Genomic DNA, 21,409 nt, shown 5'->3' with positions numbered 1-21,409 from the left:
AGCTAGGGAAGAGTGGGAGGAGTCCTCCCTCTGAGGAAGGAGTGGCAGAGAAAACCTGTGACAAGCAGACCACAACCCCCATTTCTCACCCCCCCTGTGCCACTGGCAGGGAGCGATGGAGAATCTGTGGGTAAAGTTAAGCCCAAGAAGGGATGGGCGGGGAAGAAGTTTGGAGTTTGTTTTCCTTTTTTTTGGGGGGGGGGGGGAGGGAAGTTAAAATTTGGTTTTATTTATCATTATCCTACTCTGATTTATTGGCAATAAATTAAAACAATTTCCCCAAGTCAAGTCTGGTTTGCCCATGTCAGTAATTACTGGATGATTCCCGGTCTTTGTCTTGACCCACAAGTCTTTTGTTACATTTTCTCTCCCCTGTCCAGCTGAGGAGGGGGTATGATAAGAGAGGCTGTGGTGGGGACTGGGCACCAGCTAAGGTCAACCCATCACAGCTGATTTGGAAGCATATAAATATCTAAGAAGATAACAAATCTAGCTTGATTTTGATCTAGCTGACCTTGATTAAACTCAGTTCTTAAGTACTTGAAGTTGTGCTTCATTTTTCAGCTAGTACAGTCATTATACCAATGGAGTAATTTCTTTATGTTCTCTCAACCTTTTCACTGGAATTGCGGAAAGGTAACCCAAGACAAAGTGTCATCTCAGGAACCATGGTTTTAAGGAAACAACTGTATTTGTATAAAAAAATGTATTAAAAAAAACAAACCCTTTTTATTTACATTCCACCATTGATGCTCCCCCTACTTTTCAAGATGAAACATAAGCATTCAGAATATGCACAGCTAAGGATAAAGATGTTTCTATAGGTGAAGTACAACATAGCCTACTGTTAAATGCGCTGTCACTTTCAACAAGAAGAATGCTCTCTACCCTACCTTCTCCCACCCCCAGTCCAATGAGATCCAGAATCTCTCATCACCTGCTGTGTGCTTGTCACACACACAAGCCAATGGAGCCACAAAATTGCTCTGCACAGGTGCATCCCAAATAACAAGGATACTGTCTAATCCATGTCTTTCCCTGCCAGGCTGGTGCCCATGTTGTCTCTTTACAAGCCAGCTAGTTTCCCTGCCCTTCCAGAGTTAGAGCCTTCTATTTTAATAAACCTCATAACATTACATCTTCCCCCTCTCCAAACCCCAAGCATGGATGCGTATAAAGCCATCCCCTCACTGGTTGTCCACTTCTGACAAAGGAAAAATCAAGTCCCCTCACCACAGCGAAATAAAAAAATAAAAAACACAAGGAAAAAAAAAAAAAAAAGATCTGGAGCCAAGGCTCTGTGAGCCAAACCTACCACCCGCATCTCCCTGCCGCTGTCACAGAGAAAGAGGCAAGACCCCGATGGGGAGGAGCAAGTGCTCTTACCTTAATTATGCTGCTCCTCCGGGGGATGCCGGGTTTGCCTTCTCGTTGTTGACTGGTGGTAAATCCTTTCTCTTTGCTGCTGCTGCTACTGCACTCCGGGCTTGCAGGAGGAGCCGATCCCGGCTGGTCGCCGGCTCCCGCCAGAGCACAGTCCCCGTTGGAGACCCTGCTGCCACCACTGTCAAAGCGGGATCTCCCGCCGCCGCCACCACCACCACCTCCGCCGTCTCCTCCTCCTTCCCCATCCCCAGCCTTGAAGGCCACCTTCCCTTGGACCGGCCCAGGGGAGGAAGGCAGCCCCCCGCCGCCGGTACTGCCACCACTGCCAAACTCCGCCATCAGCCTCCCTGACTACGGCAGCAACGATACCGCTGTCCCCCTCCCCTCCTCCTGCAGCTGCTCGGCGGTGGCTCTTCTTCCGCCTTCCGTGTATTTACGATCGTGGGGGGATTTTGAGCACAAGTCTCTCCCCTCCGCACATTTGGCAGCCGAGGCCGCTCTGCTCTTCCAGGCGGGGGGCACAGAAACGGCTGAGCTGCGCCTCGGCGAACACCGCTCCCCCGGCACCTGGGGAAGGAAGGGACAGAAACGAAACGTGACACGGGGCGGCGGGCGGGAGCGTTACACTACAGCGCGCTCCCTACGGACCCACGGACACGCGTGGGGACTGGAGGGTCTGCGAGGTCTCCACGCATCGAGACTCGGAGGCCCGGGTGCGACTCAGAGCCGCGCGGGAACCAGGCGCACGCCGAGCGCAGCCCCGCGGCGGGTAGAGGCGCCCGGCGTGGCCGCGGGAGATGGGGGGAGATGGGAGAGGGACCGGAGAAACTGCGCCGCGCGGGCTGCTCAGCCAGGAAAAACAAGAGCGGCGTTCATGGCGGGGTTTTCACCCGTGTTTCACAGCGAAACCCGCAATCGCGGCGCATCCGAGCGGGACCGAAAAGAGAACTTGACGAACAACACGCCCCAAAAGCTCCGGCCTCCGCCCGGGGGAAAGCCCGTCCCATGCCCCCCGGGGACGACCCGCCGCAGCCCCGCTCCGGCCACGCGCGGCGTTGAGAAGCGGCGGAACGGCAGCCACGCCGCCGCCCCGCGGGGCACCCCCCGGGCGCCATCGGCAACTTTTCTGCTCTCCCCGCCGCCTGCCGACATCCAGCCGCCTCACGGGCGGCAGCACCCCAGCCCTCACACCCTCCGGAGCCGCTACCCGCCGCGCCTCCACCCCGCAGCCGCCTGCACGCTGCACCCCCGCTACCCACCTCAGCGGCAAGGTGGCACGGCCAGCCCCGCTACTGCCGTTGCTGCAGTAGCCGCTTTTCCCCCCCTCTCTCCTCCTCCCCGCTATGGTCGCCGCCTCTGCCCGGAGCCGGATACAGAGAGAAACTGATTCATGTGGTTGCTTCTCTCGCTCTGTGCTGTTGCTGCTGCTGCCGCCTCCCCCGGCTCAACGCTCGGCAGCAGCCTCGAGGGAGGAGTACGCCGGCAGCGCTGAGGGGAGCGGCAGCGCCGACCGCCCCCGATAAGAAACTCTCCGGGGAAGGCAGAGTAAACGAGCCGGACTCCCCCCCCCGCCGCCGCCGCTGCCAATCACAGGGGCCGGCTCCGCGCGGATTGGGCGGCCCCGCCGCCAGCACCCCCCTCCGGCAGCTCGCCGCAGCTCAGCCGGAGGGCAGGACCCGGTCCTGCCAGGCCGGCCCCTTCCCTCGCGCCGGGGTTATCGGCGGATTCCTCCACACGCTCTCCCTCCCCGCGTAGCCGCCTCAGGCTAACACTAAAAAGCCCGCTCTCCGGCACCGCTCCCGGCTGCATCCCGCGCTCCCCGCGCTCGGCTCACACCGGACGGCGGCTCCGCCGGCCCTTCCCGCCCCGCGCCCTTCACCCGGGCGCTGGCGAGGGGCATCGCCCGCCAGGGCACGCAGGAAGGGCGGGGGCCCAAGTGTCGCTCCCGCGCGCTGTGAGGTGACCCGCGGGCGCCAGCGGGGACATGGCCGGGGCGGGCGCTGGGGCTGCCCCGCGGGTCACAGCTGGCCCGAGCCGATGTGTCCGGAGCCATTAATGAAGGAAAGGGGGTGCTGGAGTGCTGGAACGTTAAAAGCCGAATGAAAACCGCTGGTTGGCAGTTACCCTGAGACTTGCACGGCCGGTGTGCCCTTAAATACCCCATACATAGGGTCATATAGAATGGTTTGGGTTTGAAGGGACCTTAAAGGTCATCCAGTTCCAACCCCTTGCCACGGGCAGTGACACCTTCCACTACAGCAGCTTGCTCTAAGCTCCGCCAACCTGGCCTTAAACACTGCCAGGGATGGGGTATCCACAACCTCTTTGGGCAGCCTGTTCCAGTATCTCACCACCCTCACAGTAAAGAACTTCCTAATGTGTACTCTAAATCTACCCATGTGTACTTGTTTCCGTTTGGTGAGACAAACACGAGTGACTCTGTGTACAAGGAATAATTCAAAGAGCCACACATTCATTTGTATGTCTTGACATGGCTGTGCTTTACAAGAGCTTGATATTTCACGATCAAGTTGAATACAGGGAAATGAAATGCCACATTACACTTGGAACTCAAACTCTGCTTGAAACTGAGTTGAGTCAGGCAGCAAGCCACTGCATCAAGAGCATAGGCAAAATTAGGAGCCGCAGAAATAGGACTGCGAGGAGTCCCACTGAGCGAAGAGACACCTAAGCTGGCCTGCACCATCTGACCTTCAGCATTTGGCTCAAGTGCTTAATGCAGGAGCCTCACTGGGATTACAGCCGAATGAAAGCACTTAACTTTTAGGTTCCCTCAGTTGCCCTCTGGAGATCACTGACTGCATCTGGAGCCTTGGCACCAGAGATCAGGCGCCTATTGTAGATACCTAGAATGAAGCAGCGTAACACACACACCCCCCTTTTGGTGTGCTGGTGCAGAGACACACAGTGGAAGCACTGGAGAGAAAAGAGGACATTTTCAGTCCTGTTCATCGGTTCCAGGGCCTCACCACAGACTGCAGAGCAGTGCCTCCATCCGTTGGTAGCCCACTGCCTTCAGCTGTATTGAAAGGGGAGGCACCTCCCTCTTCTCCCTTGGAGCACCAAGGTGCCAGCTCACTCCTCCAAAACACAGAAAGCCACAGGAGTGATGCCTTCTTCTGTCTCCATCACAGCCCTTATTTCAACACTCTCCCTTCCTGAAGGGATTCACATCCATGTCCCCACTGCTACAAGACGGCCACAAGATTACTGACTGGTTCCGGTGAGAGTGTTTTCCTTGGGAAGCTGTGCCACACTACAGAAAGGAAACCAAGAGACACTGGGCCAGAGGGAAGACAGAGCACAAGTGGGAATGTGACTGCAGTTCAGCAGTAACCTGCTCATGAGCATTATTAAATAATTGTCTTTGCACCAAGGAAAGGACCAAACAATTCACCTTTCAGGTAAGAGTGCCAGTAACTAAGATACAGGAACCCACTTGGGTTTGTGTCAAGGAAGTGCCAAGCCACTCACCCAGAATAAATCTGCTTTGGGTGCCTAATAATTGCATGTAATAAATCATTAATCTCTGGTCCATGACTTGCAGGCATTAGTCTGCCTGCAACTCTGGACAATGGCGTTCATCACTGTAGGAAAAAGGGACCATGAAGTATTATACAGCTTGGAGGAAAGTATGAACCTATTTGGAGGATATTACTTATTCAATATCATTCCTAGGGGGCAAGGGGACCTGACACTACTACATCACTCATATATGTGGTCCCAATTTTAACCAAACTTTTAACAATCCTTAAGTTTAAATGAAAACCTAGATATCTGCACAATTTAGGCAGTAAATACGGACAGACACTAGTATTAAACTTCAGATTTGAAATAGCCAAAGTTTGTGGCTTTCATTAGCTGAGATTTTACCATTTGCCCTTATCTGAGCATCTCCTGCCTGAACATCTTGCTATTTAAGTAGGAAAGGTAGCCTTGAATATTAAAGGAACACTCAGTATTGTATCTGTAGATGTGCACATCATAAACTATCCCTACAGGAGACGCTTTGTCATTAGGATCATAACTGTTTCTTCTGGGGGGTGAGATTTACATGCAAGAGGTACAAAATTTTATAAGAATCATTCATCACAAAGCATTGCCAGTAAACTAGTGAGGAAGAGGTGTGCTTTCTGTCATTTTTCTACTTAAGATGCACATACGAAAACACCAATTCTAAGGCCTTTAGCAAAACTTGATCAGTCCTGTCTCACAGAAAAGAAGAAGAAAAAAGCCTTCCCTTTTCAACTCTGCTTATCTGTCCAACCTGTATAGAAACAAGATAACACCACTGAAAAAGAAATCATTTCACTTTAGCCTTGGCAGTTCTGTAATGAATGATATCAAGACCTGCAGACATTGCCAGACTTTTGGCTGTAAAAGTGATGAATTAATGCAAAGGAACCAGTAAAACTTCCAAACGTCCTCTTGAGGACACATGCCTGCAAGTCAGTGTAATAGTACTGGCATTATGCTTATTCTAACTACTGATAAAAACATGGTACCAAACACTGAACTAGAAAGGCTGAGCTAGAAGGATGAAAGTAGCAATTCTTTCACCAAATCATAGATTCACAAAATGGTTTGAGTTGGAAGGGGCCTTAAAGATCATCCAGTTCCAACCCCCTGGGCAGGGACACCTTCCACTAGCCCAGGTTGTTCCAATCCCCATCCAGCCTGGCCTTGAACACTGCCAGAGTTGGGGCAGCCACAGCTTCTCTGGCCAACCTGTGCCAGTGCCTCACCACCCTCACAGCAAAGGATTTCTTCCTAATATCTAATCTAAATCTTAGATTTATTCTGATTATTATTCAGCGATTTTTATTTGCCCCATTCTGTTCACATTATTTCCTTAATATTAGCAAAGCATTTATTCAGATGCATTTGGAATGCATAAGTTGAAAAGTACTTCCATATACAAAATGAGGCATTTCTGATATGGTCTGTAGAGACCTTCTTTATCCCAGTGAGCTCAGGAAGTAGTTCACACTATACTGACATAAACCATACACTTCTTTTGCCACAACATTTTGAATATCACGGGGAAAAGAAACTTTCTCATTATCATTATTCAATATTGGCCTCAGCAGACTCTATTTGTTTAATTGTAAAATGAAATCAGGATTATAATGGAATCAAAAGGCACTTCTGTGACAATATTTAACTGTGAGAACTTGCTGTCATATGCATATATTGGATATTTTCATAAAATCCTATTAAATATCAGAGTTCCACAGCTAAGCTAATATTGCCCATTGAACTTTCCTAACTCAAATAGTGTGGCAGCAGAGACTGGCCAGGAAACAGGATATGTTTAAACCTCTAACCAGTGACTAAATGACCAGTATTTAAATAACCCAAACACCATATTATTATTAATATCCTAACCACTTTTTATTCCAAACATGAAAAATTGTAATTAGCAATTCTCTTGTTTAAATAATGTTGCTTTTCTGACATGTCTGCTTGGAATATGTTTTTTCATTATTATCTCTACGGTTCCAGTGATAATTTTTTAATTGCCTGACTTGATTGTTCAGGTTACACTCTTGCACATACTTGTTTATTATACTTGTTTATAATTAAGTATACATGTTTAAGCAGTCCCATTACAGTCAGAATCTAATTCATAATTAATCTAAACCAAAGTTTAGCTATAAATAATGCATTATTGTATACAACATCTGTGAAGTGCAGGTGCGTTGTATGCACATAAAAAGAGTAGACAGTACAAGTAGGGGAATATGAACGGATGTAGGTAGGCAAACATCGGCTAAATTGACAGATTTGTTTACTGGAAAGCATTTGTTAACACTGAGTACTTGAAATTAATTATGTTTATAATTTTAGAAAGTTCATTATGCTATCAGTAGGTGCAAGGACTTTTTTTTTAATCAAGCAGATCAACCATTTTAGCCTATCAGTTGCTGCCTAAGGAATGTTTACTGTCTATCCTACTGTCATACCAATTAGTTTGGCTATCAATCTACTAAATTTGATAGTTGAGGGTTAACAAGACATTAACAGTAAATCATCTCTTCCCCTGCACATTACTGAAACCTGAAGGACAGTTTTTCCAAATCAAGATCCTTCCAGAGTGGTTCTCTAAACTGTCATGCCGTGGGGTTCGATGGTTGCAGTGTAGCTTTAAATCAAATTGCTTTGAAAATGAAACTGTTTGTATGCTTAAAAAAATGTGGAGATTTTTCAAAACCATACAACAGTATTCCCTGACTTTAAAATAGTGAACTGGACACTTCACTGGAACTTTAAATAGCAAACATGAAGGACTCTCTGGAAATCAGGCTCCCGTAAGGCCTCAGTTTGCAAAGTAGAAATTAAGTCTCTTTTGAAAGTCGTGACCTAGGCACTAATTTTGAGCAACCCTGTTGGGTATCCTGCAGTTACCTTAAGCGGAAATTAAGAGTTTATCTTATTCAGTAGCATGTTGGTTGTTTGCCACTCTCGAAAAGGTTGAAAATCAAACCTTTTCTGTTTCATTTTAGCACCACAGTTTGGGAAAAGCTTATTTTATAACAATAGTATTTTAATTTATATTGGCTGTGGTTTCTATGAAGCAATATTTGTATTTTCTTGTATTAGCAAAGATAGATAGGGTGGATAAGACTTGCATCATGTGCATTTCAGCTGAGGCACATATGTTTTACCAGAGAGACTGCAACAACAAACCTGTTCTTGAAGTGTTTCTGATGCATCATTAAAAAGAGCATACAAGCAGTGTTTGCAATCTCCAAGCGTTGTACTCTGCCCTCTAAGGAGAAGTTACAGAGTTACAAAATGGGCTGAGAGCCAGAATCCTGCAAAGGTTTGGGTTTCATTTTGTCCCTCCTTATATTTGTTAGTAACTCTTGGACACATACATAGGCATTTGACTTCTGGGACATAAGGCATTTCTTAAGTCATCTATTTTTGTAATTTGAGGCATCTGACTCTGTTATTACAGGAGCATGCAAACAAAATATCCCACAATGAGATTAAAACTTCTTCAAACCTAAACTTTTGTTTTGTAAACTAACCAAAGTGTTAAAATGCTGATCAAATACTTTCATTAAATTCTCACACAGAAAAAAAAAAAAGGGCAAAACAAACCAACACATAAAGCTTTTAGTTTGTCATTTCAGGATGATATCCTTTGCGAATTCTCTTCATAAGAGAATATTAAACATTGTCACTGCTTTGAGGAAAATTAAATCTCTTCCATGATAGGAGGGTAAGTAAATAAAATAGGTTGATTTTTGTTATCTGAGTTCCCTCTAAAATTGTCTTCATCTTATCATGTCCATGAGGGTAAACATTAGGTCTACACATGCATAGTAGGAACTGCAGTGTGTTATGTCTTCAAAATGAAGACATAATAGGAAAGTTAACACATACACACTTGTGCTGATGAACAGTTAACTATACTCTGGGCTCAGTTTCTCTTGTTAGAAAGCTTACAGCACGCAACACCACAGAAAGAGGAAAGACATGAATAAAAGAGGAATGAATGGCAATCAATATCTACATTATTCACTTTAGCCTAGTATCTTTTCTGAACTACAAGAAATTATATGATATTCTTAACATATGCCCACAAAAGGTGTGGAGAGAGAATAGGATTTGATTAAACTCATCATACTCCATGACACAAATGAATTTCCTTTTAGTCATTTGAGAAAAGTCACACAGCACAAATTATTTGAAACAGGTTTTAAAAAGGCTATTAACACATGGTGGAACATAGTTTTTCATGCTGTTTCACATGGAGACGCATAGACTGCATCATAACAGCCAGTGAGATTGTATCCTGCACTAAAGCTTGTAATGCAGCTCCTTAATCCCGTTAATTTCTTTCATATTGCTCACATGTGTAAAATTAACATCGGCTCTTGTCCAACAGGGATTGTAGGCTTGGGTATGTTGCACTAACCAGCACAGGTCTTAACAGAAGTCAATTCTCCCATTTAATTTCTTACCTAATCTTTCAACTTCTGAAGTGTAAGTCAACAGTCATATTTGTTTTTTAGCTGTAAAAATGCTAATAAGTTACAGTATTTATAGATGCTTTCATACACATATTCAAAACTTCTCTACTAAAATAGCTTTATGGTTGAAACATCTGGTCAGAACTTTAACTAAGCATCTATTGTACCACTACCACAAACTGACAGGAGTGCAGTAGGCAGGAAATGCTCTTCTCCATTTCTCTAAACCATTTATATTTTGCATAAACCATCCATGAAGATCAGGGTCCTGATAGTTAATGTAGATTTCCCTTTATTCTCTGGTTTTCAGATAAATCTCACTGTTAATATACGGCACCATCATTTTCTGAGTAAACAGCATCTGAAGTAATGCAAAGCACTACTTCTGCCAAAAAACAGAAGGGAAATGCCCCACTTCTGTTTTTTGCTATGGCAACATACTCCTGGAAGAAGTCACCAGGAAATGTCTAGACAATGCCAAAACTAAGCAGTACTTGAAGAATTTCTAGTTCTCTCACCTTTTTGCCTGCATGTATCAGGCACCTGGGAAAACAAAAGTTGTTCCAGCTGGGACTGCTCTAACTCCTTTTTGTAAAGAAAAAAAATCCTTCCATCCTTCATTTTCCCATCCAGACCTTCCTTCTTGTTAGGGGACTACACATTTCACTTTCCGTGAACTCACTGTACAAATTGCTTCTTCCTTCTCCATCTAAGATAAGAATCTACAAGTTCGATCCTCTGAGCAATTTTTAAGTCGCTGCCCAAGGACAGATGGAAGAAACACCAGGAAAATTAGGAAAATAGTATATAGGGGAAGATGATGAATGAAGAAAATTAATGAAAAGGGACAGCAGAGAAGGACAAAAGGACATAATGGTAAAAACTATTAAAATTTACTTATAACAAGTTACAGGATAATTGTCATCATATTCCATAGCTCAAATACAGTGGCAGGAAAAAAGAAGAGTGAACTGTGAGGTAAAGGGCAGGTCAAAACTGGAGAGGGAGATAAAGCTGAGGAACTGGTGAATGGAAAGACATGGTAGGAGAAAGGGAATAAGAACTGTTAGCCACTGGAATTGGGAAACAGAGTTGAAACCAAAAGAGGACAAAATGAAATAAATTAAAAAAAGTTGATCAGGTGGAAAAAATATATTATAGCAAAGAATGTCTTGAGATACTGTATTACAATCAAATTCAAAGATCTTACTTAGCTGTGAAGGGTTATGACTGTGCAGGGGAAGAAGAAAACTGGACCAATCTCATGAAATGATTATGAATGCAAGAGCTCCTTATGTCCAGATACAACGACACAGGCTGAAGAAGGGATTTTCTCTTTCAGACTATACTGCAAACATTGATATGTTCTGCATGCTTTTTGTCCAGCAGAAACAGCTGAGGCCTAAATGCATGCTTCTGACTGTATGATATTAGTCATTTCAGTACTTAATAAAATCACTTTCTGGCAAAAAAGGATGCTGGGGTTTCACTCCATTGAAAATTCTTTTTTCCCCCCTTTAAGCTCCTAAGTCCTTCCTAAGCAAGAAACAGAACACAAATTTGTATATCTATGCAGAATAAAATCAGATTACTGATTTTAATCTTTTTAAAATTTATCATATTTGTATCTGCATTACAGAAAAGACTAAAGGCCCCAGTCGAGATCAAGGCTCACAGCTGTTGCCACTGTATAAATATATGGCATCATACACTTCAGAGCTGGCACCTAGCCACCCAGCTTGCAATGCAAACTCTGTGATCTTGGATCTGCTAGCAAAAGACCACAAAGACATTCTCTGGGTAATTTAGGAAATGTCTAAGAGTTGAAAATGGATCCAGGACCTCAAAAATTCCTGACCCCTTTTCTAATCACTTGATCATTTATCTTCTCTGGAAAAATGTCTTCTGGTGTGCATGCGTGTATCTGGAAGGAATTTGGGACAAAGAGCAATGAAGAACTGAAGCACAGTGTGTGCCCTGAGGATCCACTAATGTACATCAGTAGGCTTCACTGATTTCTACAGGTCTGCATCTTTGTATTTTCATTTGTTTTAATTATTTTAAGGCACCTCATACACTTGAATATTATTTGAAGTCTCAAGTAAGAAGCACTATAATAATACCAGCCGTTTTACATAAATGATTCTGTACAGGTGCAAAGGGTGATGGTGTCAATAAAAGGAAAATTTTCTTGATTAACCTTCATTATGTGTAGCATTTTAACATTAAGATAGGCAATGAAATTCAGGGACTGATTTACTCAACTTCGTATCTTTTAAAGCCTCACAAAGGCTCCCTGGGCATTTAGAAATGCAGATGTGTTTATCCCACACCTTAAGTTCAGCTCTTTTTCTAACCAGTTATTTCAGAACTTTCAATTCTGCTGATTTCAGTCATTACTTCTGATTGAGGAGGTACCACTTCAAATGCCTAAATATTGTCCAGCTGGGCAAAAAAAAAACCCCAAACAGATTCTTCAGCTTTCTTTTTTGCCATCCAGCTTGTTGAATTATTAATAATGCTTTGTTTCACATTGTTTATAAGCATGGTTTCTGGATGATGAGTATGCGCACACACACACACATATTCACAACTATTTTCTTTGTTTCCACATTCTGTGGTGACAATTCTTTGTTTTTCCCAATAAAATACAAAGCTATGCTCTGGAAAAAATAGATGTAGTTACACAAAGCAGATGAAATAGATGTTTCAGGAAAAAAAAACTATGCGAAAGGCCTAAATAAAGCTAAAGAACAATATACAGCACTGTTCCCCAGTATGGGAAACGCCTCACAAATACTGGTTGTAAACATAAACATGAGATGCCCAAGGAAAAGAGAAAAACTGGCCAGAAATACAGTAGGTTCCATAAATAGGTACTTTATTTGAATTTCTGGGGTTTGGAATCAACTTAAGATTTTAGTATCAAATCATAGGATAGTTAGGGTTGGAAAGGACCTTAAGATCATCTAGTTCCAAGGGACACCTCACACTAAACCATGTCACCCAAGGCTTCGTCCAACCTGGCCTTGAACACCGCCAGGGATGGAGCATTCACAACCTCCCTGGGCAACCCATTCCGGTGCCTCAACACCCTAACAGTAAAGAATTTCCTCCTTATATCCAGTCTAAACTTCCCCTGTTTAAGTTTTAACCCATTATCCCTTGTCCTGTCACTACAGTCCCTAATGAAGAGTCCCTCCCCAGCATCCCTATAGCTCCCCTTCAGATACTGGAAGGCTGCTATGAGGTCTCCATGCAGCCTTCTCTTCTCCAGGCTGAACAGCCCCAACTTTCTCAGCCTATCTTCATACGGGAGGTGCTCCAGTCCCCTGATCATCCTCGTGGCCATCTCTGGACTTGTTCCAACAGTTCCATGTCCTTTTTATGTTGAGGACACCAGAACTGCACACAATACTCCAAGTGAGGTCTCACGAGAGCAGAGCAGAGGGGCAGGATCACCTCCTTCGACCTGCTGGTCACACTCCTTTTCATGCAGCCCAGGATACGGTTGGCTTTCTGGGCTGCAAGCGCACACTGAAGCTGGCTCATGTTCATTTTCTCATCGACCAGCACCCCCAAGTCCTTCTCCACAGGGCTGCTCTGAATCTCTTCTCTGCCCAGCCTGTAGCTGTGCCTGGGACTGCTCCGACCCAGCTCCAGGACCTTGCACTTGGCATGGTTAAACTTCATAAGGTTGGCATCAGCCCACCTCACAAGCGTGTCAAGGTCCCTCTGGATGGCATTCCTTCCCTCCAGCGTATCAACCGAACCACACAGCTTGGTGTCATCAGCAAACTTGCTGAGGGCGCACTCAATCCCACTGTCCATGGCAGTGACAAAGATGTTAAACAAGACCGGTCCCAACACTGATCCCTGAGGGACACCACTCATTACTGGTGAGTAATTACTGGTCAGTGCCCAGCTGGACACTGAGCCATTTACCACAACTCTTTGTGTGCGGCCATCCAGCCAGTTCTTTATCCACAGAGTGGTCCATCTATTAAATGGATGTCTGTCCAATTTACAGACAAGGATGTTGTGTGGGACAGCATCAAATGCTTTACACAAATCCAGGTAGATGACATCAACTGCTCTACCCCTGTCCATCAGTTCTGTAGCCCCATCATAGAAGGCCACCAAATTGGTCAGGCAGGATTTCCCCTTAGTGAAGCCATGCTGGCTGTCACCAAGCACCTTGTTGTTTCTCATGTGCCTTAGCATGCCTTCCAGGAGAATCTGCTCCAAGATTTTGCCAGGCACAGAGGTGAGACTGACTGGTCTGTAAGTCCCTGGGTCATCCATTTTACCCTTCTTGAAAATGGGGGTTATATTTCCCTTTTTCCAGTTGTCGGGAACTTCACCTGACTGCCATGATTTTTCAAATATGATGGCCAGCGGCTTAGCAACTTCATCCGCCAGCTCCTTCAGGACACACGGATGGATTTCATCAGGACCCATGGACTTGTGCACATTCAGGTTCTTAAGATGGTCTCGAACCAATTCCTCTCTTAGAGTGGGCCCAAGGTCTTCATTCTCACAGTCCCTGTGTCTGCCTTCCAAGACTTGGGTGGTGCGGTCAGAGCCTTTGCCAGTGAAGACCAAGGCAAAGAAGTCATTCAGAACCTCAGCCTTCTCCAAATCCAGGGTAGCCAGTTTTCCTGATAGCTTGCAGAGGGGGCCTACGTTGTCCCTAGTCAGTCTTTTATTTGCAATGTACCTATAGAATCCCTTCCTGTTATCCTTAACATCCCTAACCAACTTTACTTCTAACTGGGCCTTAGCTTTCCTAACCTGGTCCCTAGATTCCCAGACAACATCCCTGTATTCTCCCCAGGCTGCCTGTCCTTCCTTCCACCTTCTATAAGCCTCTTTTTTCCTTTGAATTTTCCTCAGCAGCTCCTTATCCATCCGAGGACGTCTCCTGGCCCTCCTGCTGCACTTCCTGCTTGTTGGGATGCAACACTCCTGAGCTTCCAGCAGGTGATCCTTGAAGATCAACCAAGAGTCTTGGGCCCCCCTGCCCTCTAGGGCTATAGGCCATGGAACCTTACTAAGCAGGTTCCTGAAGAGGCCAAAGTCTGCTCGCTTGAAGTCCAGGGCAGTGAGCTTGCTGCATGCTCTTCTCACTGTCCTGAGGATCTCAAATTTGACCTGTGAATGACCTACAAATCCAGCAGAAATCCAAAATGAATTCAGCAAAAATATCTTTACGGCATCAAGATTGTTTCATTATATGTGAACTAGTTTTCCTGAAGTTGTCTAGTATATTTTTAAACTTAAATAGGAGTAATGTAAAACATACAAACTACATAGTAACTCTTCCTTTTTCTTTTAGTTAAAGACTGACCTATCAGTTTACGAGCATAAATTTCTCTGAAATACCAGCCAGGCAAGGTAAATCTTCCATCTTGACTGTACACTTTAATACAACAGTTTGAACATCACAAAACCACTGAGTATTAAAACACATTATTCAACATACGGAGCTGCTTTTCTTTCATTGCAGACTATAATTAGCCATAGCCTCCCTCCTGCTCTACCTTAGCCTAAATAAATAGTGCTAGCTAAGCTGATAAAAAGTTGGTATAATGCAGAGGACAGTTATTCCCAGAGAAGCAAAAAGTGCTGGGCAGCAGCTTGACATTACATATTTTTACATCTTGCAAGCTATGACTTAATTAAAACTTATTATTACTTATTATGTGAATATCTGTATTTTGTTCTGTAACCTAGGGCTCACAGGGTAATTCTTTATAATGCTTTCAACTAAAAAGAACTACATACAGGATTTTTTTTTTTCTTGTGGAAACACAGCAGTTGAGAAAGTCAATGCATAAATTAAAGACTACATATATGAAGTTAGGTTGGCTATGCTGACTGAGATTGTGACTTGCAAGGCCACAACTACATTAGCTACCCTGAAGGGTATTCTATTTGATTCACAGTGATGTGCTTGGGCTCACATTGTATTCACTTGGATCAAGATAGAGAGAACATTTGCATTTAGATTTTTCCATTTTTTAGCAAGGCCAAGAGGACTGAGCTGCACTGAACCTTTATGGACTGCATTTCATGGACTTCAGACCCTTCAGAAACTAAGGATCAGGAGGGAAAGAGTGTACTCCATCCTTCAGGCAAGCCAGTTTTGAAGCTGGATTCATTTTTATATGACCCCCCTTCACAGCTGGGACTCTAAAAGCAGTAATGTACAAAATAGTCCTTCACTGCAAAACGAGCACTAAAGAACCCATAACTCTGAGTCACTAAAAAGATAATCATGATTGCAAAGTCCCTCTGCTTTCCAGGCTTATTGCATGTTTCAAATACCTAGTGATGTTTCTTTTCCTTTCCCTAGTATTGCTGTCTTTTATTAATGACAAACTGCATTCCTTAAATAAATGAATAACTATGTGACAGTGTGATACTGTCCTTTTTTATTTTGCTTCACCTTTCTGGGGCTCCGCAGACTACAAGGTCTTCTTCGGGCCTTGTCTTACAAAAGACAAAATGTTCTGGCCCTAGTCCAGGAAAGCACTTAGATACATGTTGACATTTAAGTAGATGAGCGGCCTTAGTGAGGTCAATGGGACTACTTATTTGTGTAAAGCTAAACCTGTCCTTTTTTATTTGATGGCCACAGACTATTCAGCACTTTGAATGATTGAACCTTTCATGAGACCATACGCAATTATTATTATTGCACAGATACTAATAATTGCCTTACAAATTACTTGAAATATGCAAGTTTATACTCAGTGAACAATTGCTGGATCAAATTCTTATCAAACCCCATGGAAAAGGTATGCAATTACTTCCAATAATTATAGGCATTTCTAATTGTCACCGTATATTTCTGCTGTGTTGTGGGGTGTTGAGATCGAAAGAACAGAAAAAGTAAGGCCTGAGTGTGACCCCAAACCTGCCCCACAGAGCATGGGTAAGTTTCTGTCACCCCTGGTTTGCTCTCTGGCAAATGTTTGCAGCAATGGTAGTTCCTGCGTCTTTGTGAGAGAGCTTTTTTTAAGATTGGGCAAATGACCAGACCCCAAGCTTGCTAGCATTTGTGGTGGAAAAAGAACATTAAGATACTTCAGCATCATGTTGCCTGTCTAATCATAAGCTAGTATCACAGTGTGGCAGCTGAATGTTGGTTCTTTGCCCTACAATCCAGCAAGTCAATTGTTCAGTGTGAGACGTAGCTCAGACTTAGTTTTTATTCTTCCTCTACAGTAACTGAATGGCTGTCTGCCCTCATTACTCATATATTTTTCCTGTATAGCATCATTAACAGTAATTCACAAAGAATGAGGTTTCGTGGTCACTTACTAGTTCTTTCTTTGAGGTACCAAGCACAGAAGGAAAAGAGAATACACCTTTTATGAGGCCTGATAGGAAAATCCACCCTGTCTGGCCCTTACAGAGCTCTCTAATAGTGCTTGTTTGTGCTGTGACATGCAGGATGCAAGGCTTTAAGAGCTTAGTGAACCACTTTACTAGGAAGAATTGATTTTTTAACAAGTGACATGATCATGGAGTCAGAACAGTGTTCATCTTTAAGCTTCCTTCAGACTTTCATCAAATAACTTGGATTAATGATTCTAGCAAAAATTCCAAGGCTTTCTATTAGGCTAAAATTACTTCTTGGTCCTGATATGCATACATTAGGTATATATTATAAAAGGAAATATTCATCAGTGAGATCCTAATTAAGAATTTTCCAGTGCTTGTGTACTTAATATTTTTTTATGATATTCTAGTTGCTCTGGAAGAGGAAATGTGAAAAGCTAACACACTGATTTGAAGGGTATCGTCATCTTCATGCTTTCCTCATCCTGCACATGAACTCTCTGCCACCAGCTGAATGCAACAGAAGGTTATTACAAAGGAATTGATCTCTGGCCTTAATTTTTCCAGCACACAGTAATGAGTGAAATGATCAACATCTAAAGATGCATCACTCCTTCTTCATATTATACTGGTGTTCAGCATGAAGTAAAACATTCTACAGGTAAAATCAATAAGGTTCACAAATCTGCTGAGTTTAACTAGCTACAGTAAAAAAGAAAGGTTGCATTCAGTTCCATTCAAATTAACACCTTTAAATTCAAAGACTCTCTCAAATCTCACTTGGGCTACACAACCCTTTTAACTTCCCCAAACAGTGTTGTAAATCTTGCAACAATAAATTGCCTTGCAAGCTTTCAGCACTTCCTGCTCACTCTAAAGTAAGAAAGACCATGCAGAAAAGATTGCCTGCCTCTGACACTGGTCAGAAGCAGGAAGTCAGGGAGGCGTCAGAGAACACCACGTTAACCCAGTCTGTTAAACTCCTCACAAGCTCTTTGTCTGAGCTTGGCCAAAGGTTAAACTGGTTCCTATGAACTTATCTCTTCTGCCTGAATTTTAAGCTGACGTTCTGTTGTATGTAAAACAGGAAGCGATGGCCAAACTGAATTACAGCTAAAATATTTTCTGGTTTTCTTTCATGTTCACTTGTTTGACTCAGCAAATCTATTCTTTATTAATTGTTTTTATTACAACACCTCACACTTCAGTAATCCAGGAAGTGTCAGAGTGTTTTGTCTTTGAAAACACATTCGTGATCAGTCAGAGTCATTACGATTATCAGTTCAAAACACTTCAGCATATTTGCTTTGTTACACTATCAGTGCACGATTCTAAGGAGAACACTCCTTCAAAAAGTATTCAAGAATGCATGTTCAGAAAAAGCAACATTCCTCTTTCCAAAGTATGCAGATTTTAAACATGGCTTGAAAAAAATAAGCCATGCCATTAAATTCTAACACAAGAAAATAACCTGATGGGTTTTTTAATGGGGAAAAACTCACAAAATCGTGTGAGAACTTTGACCCAAACTCTTCTCCAGACCTACCTGGAACAAATACCAGTTTCATAAGTCTTCTGCTCAAGTGTGTGCAGTTAAGCTTTCTCTTTCTTTTTCTATCAGTGTTTCCGAAGTGCCTCCCTCTCACTGGTTACCAGGCAACTGAACAATATTGCTCTGCATGCACATCCAGCAGGAACTGACATTATACCGTATTTTTGCAGAGTTTCTCAAAGAAAATAAAGATGTCCTGGAATACTGTCTTGCATGATAAATAGCTACTGCCCAGAAGACATTTAAATGCTTAAAATGCTGATTTCTTTCTTCGTAAAAATGTGGAGATTGAGAGGAAAAAAACCCTTCTCTAATAGGGAAACTCCCACCCAAAGTGAATTTATGACACTAAAATATCATGGTGCAGAAGAAAGCTGCTTCTGTTGTTATTTCAGACAATTTACAGCCTTTTAGGTTGTACAGCCACTTGCACAAGCCCTTATCTTACAACCAAGGCAAAACTAATGAGACAGATACAGACATCAAGTTAAAGTACTTTTCAGTGTCCTAAAGACTAAAATGCTGTCTCTACGACAGAGTTCTTTTGCCCTTGTTTTGTTTACTGGTTTGATGTCAATGAAAGCCAAGAAAGTTCAGCAGTTTGCCTCAAAAAATCTTTGCTTTTGAGACTAGTTATTAAAGATGGGCCCAGATCCAGTCTAACCACACACCTTCTCTGAGCCAAAACCGTCACTGAGAGGGAAGGGATGGGTTGCAGTCCTTCACCTGGAATGAAGCTGCATTCCAGGAAAGGTCTGGTTCTAGGTCTTGACCAAAGCAGCTCTAGGTCCTTTGATGTAGCTGTGATTCCAGCTTCAGATTTCACATTGTAGGTCAAATTCACATTTACGTAACACCAAAATAAGAAATTGAAGGCTTTTGCAGTTTTTTCACTCCCAAAACACAAGAGACATCTTTCATTATAAACAAGTATCCCGTGTAATCCCACCAAAACATGCAATGTACTGAATTCTTAATCCCTAATTCTTACATACTGAAAAGGTATGCAGCTGTTATCAGTGAACAGCTTTCACAGGTGTGTTACACAAACTTACCTTAAAACAATGTCAAGGGTGAATTCTCAGAATACTCAACATCCTGGTTTTTCATTCTGCAGGGGTCAAATTGCATCACTTTATCATTGCAATATTTTTTATTTAAATTTATAATGGTAAGCTTTCATTTTTGTTACACTTATGTTAGGCTTTTTTTTTTTTTGGCTTTATTTTGTATGTAAATCTGTGAGTGATTAACGTTTTCAGACTAGATAAAAATCTGTTCGCAGAATGATGTGAATCATGACCTTCAGGACAGTGTGTCAGGATATATATGACACCTGAAAAAAACAGTTCCATTCCCTACTGGTGTTGGTGTAAATGTGGTGTACAACTGCTTGCTAGATAACAGCAGAAAGATTTGTGGTTTGCTTTCTTGGATCTGGGAAAGTGCAGTATAGCATAATGGTGCATTCTCAGCTTGTCTAGGTAACATTAATAGCATTGCTCAATGCATACATTTAACACTTCATTTACACAGAAAGTCAGCATAGATAAGCATTGAGTCTGTCCAACTAACACCTTGGTTCTCTTCCTAGCTCTTGCCGGAGGGACCAAATGCAAACGCTGGATTAATTTATTTACAGCATGGCTGGAGTGTTAGCTGCCTTTTGCCTGTAGTGGGAATATTATGCATTGGTCAAAAGAAAGACTCCAGTCTGCACTGAAATATAAATGGCATTCAGAAGAACTAACACCTCAAGGCATGACCTGGCTTATAGTTTACTTCCATTTCTTGTATGCCAGTCCTTCCCATGTATAACTTCTTTCAACTGAACAAAAAATATCTTCAGTTTGTTTTACACTGCACAAAATCCAATACACTCAAGAGTACTTGTTGAACGTTACATAAAATCCCCAAGTGGCAGGCAACAGCATATTTTCTCTGCAGAAGAGAGCAAGCAAATCAGATGGGACGAGAATAAGCGAATAGATGATGCATCTACAGAAATCAGCTAGATCCCTCAAGTGTTCATTCTAACAGTTGACTTTATTCAGAGATTTGTTTTGAGAAAAAAGCTCAAGTTGGGCTGCAGAGGGGAGATGGTGGCACCTGGATCCCCGTGAAGCCAACTTCACTTTTTATCTTATCAAAGTTATATTTGAGCAGTCCTACTAAATAGCAGGGGAGGAAAAACCACTTTAAAATACATTGCCAGTGCTGAAAAACAGGATTTGCATATTGAGTCCCTTTCCACATACACAGTCACTCAACTTGCAATCCAATTTGTTCAAGCTAACCTAAATGAAAAAATAGATTGTGCTATCTCCTAAAAACCAATCAATAGCCAGTGTAAGGATCAATAGTCTAAAAATCTATTGACTGCTAATGTCACAACCTGCACTTTCCACGCCATACTAAATACAATTGTAGATCAATATTTGCCAGATGTCCATTTCAAAGCGAAACATCCTGGCTATGGTCTCTGTCCTTAACCTTGCAAAAAATATTGCTCTTTACATTTCATTTAAACGTCCCCTGGTGTGCTGTAGGATCCCACTAACAGCGACTCCCTGAAGTCTTGTTATCCTCCTTTTCTAAAATGCAGTGAGGGAGTTACTTCCATTAGTTAGAAGTGTCTTCCATTAGAACTGTCATTAGTCCACCTGACATGGTACAAATCAGACTTCATCATTCTGACAGTAGAGATGTGTTTATTCAAAAAGGGATGAGAGGAAAGAGCCCAATTTAGTAATGAGGGGCAGCTCCTTATCTTTAAAGAGAGCTGACTGTCAAGACTCAGGCCCAGCACCTCTTGCACACCTGTATCTCCTTCTAGAGACAATCACAAAACAAAAGCTCCTCAGCTGTTAAAATCCCACTGCCACTCCCCCAAAACAGATTTGAGGCACCGAATTTCTTCAGTGTGAACATGTTCCTATTTCTCAGTCCTACTTAGCCTGGGCACAGGAGCTGCAGCACTGACCAAGGCTCCACTGGTGTGGCAGAGGGGAAGCAGCACTGCCGACAGGATTTCTCTCCTCTGAATCCCGTGGTGGGGAACTGAATAAGTGCTGTGGCACCTCACATCTGAAGGAGGAACAGGATCTTGCGTTCT

The 21,409-nt window shown here is 43.2% G+C and overlaps 1 protein-coding gene across 4 annotated transcripts in view; it reads right to left on the bottom strand.

Annotated features, from left to right (window-relative positions):
- The window catches only part of PLCL2 (phospholipase C like 2), a 106,668-nt gene extending 103,504 nt beyond the window's left edge, over window positions 1-3,164 (bottom strand). The window contains exons 1-2 of one of the 4 annotated variants that reach the window (XR_009725084.1): window positions 2,646-3,164; window positions 1,387-1,953 (exon numbers count right to left, since the gene is read on the bottom strand). Coding sequence is in view for 2 of the 4 variants with exons in the window: in XM_061351050.1 (XP_061207034.1) it covers window positions 1,387-1,725 (339 nt within the window). In the remaining 2 variants the exon portion in view is untranslated. The remainder of the gene's footprint in view (window positions 1-1,386; window positions 1,954-2,645) is intronic. The other 3 variants (XR_009725085.1, XM_061351050.1, XM_061351049.1) reach the window with 3 other exon arrangements.
- Window positions 3,165-21,409: the final 18,245 nt, after the last annotated feature.

The sequence above is a fragment of the Neopsephotus bourkii genome, unplaced genomic scaffold (assembly GCF_033783945.1).
Source record: "Neopsephotus bourkii isolate Nb327-2 ecotype Australia unplaced genomic scaffold, CSIRO-AGI_Nbou_v1 NB_549, whole genome shotgun sequence".
Taxonomy (NCBI): Eukaryota; Metazoa; Chordata; class Aves; order Psittaciformes; family Psittacidae; genus Neopsephotus; species Neopsephotus bourkii.
Note: the sequence above shows the minus strand (reverse complement) of the source record. Positions and strands in the feature narration are given on the sequence as shown.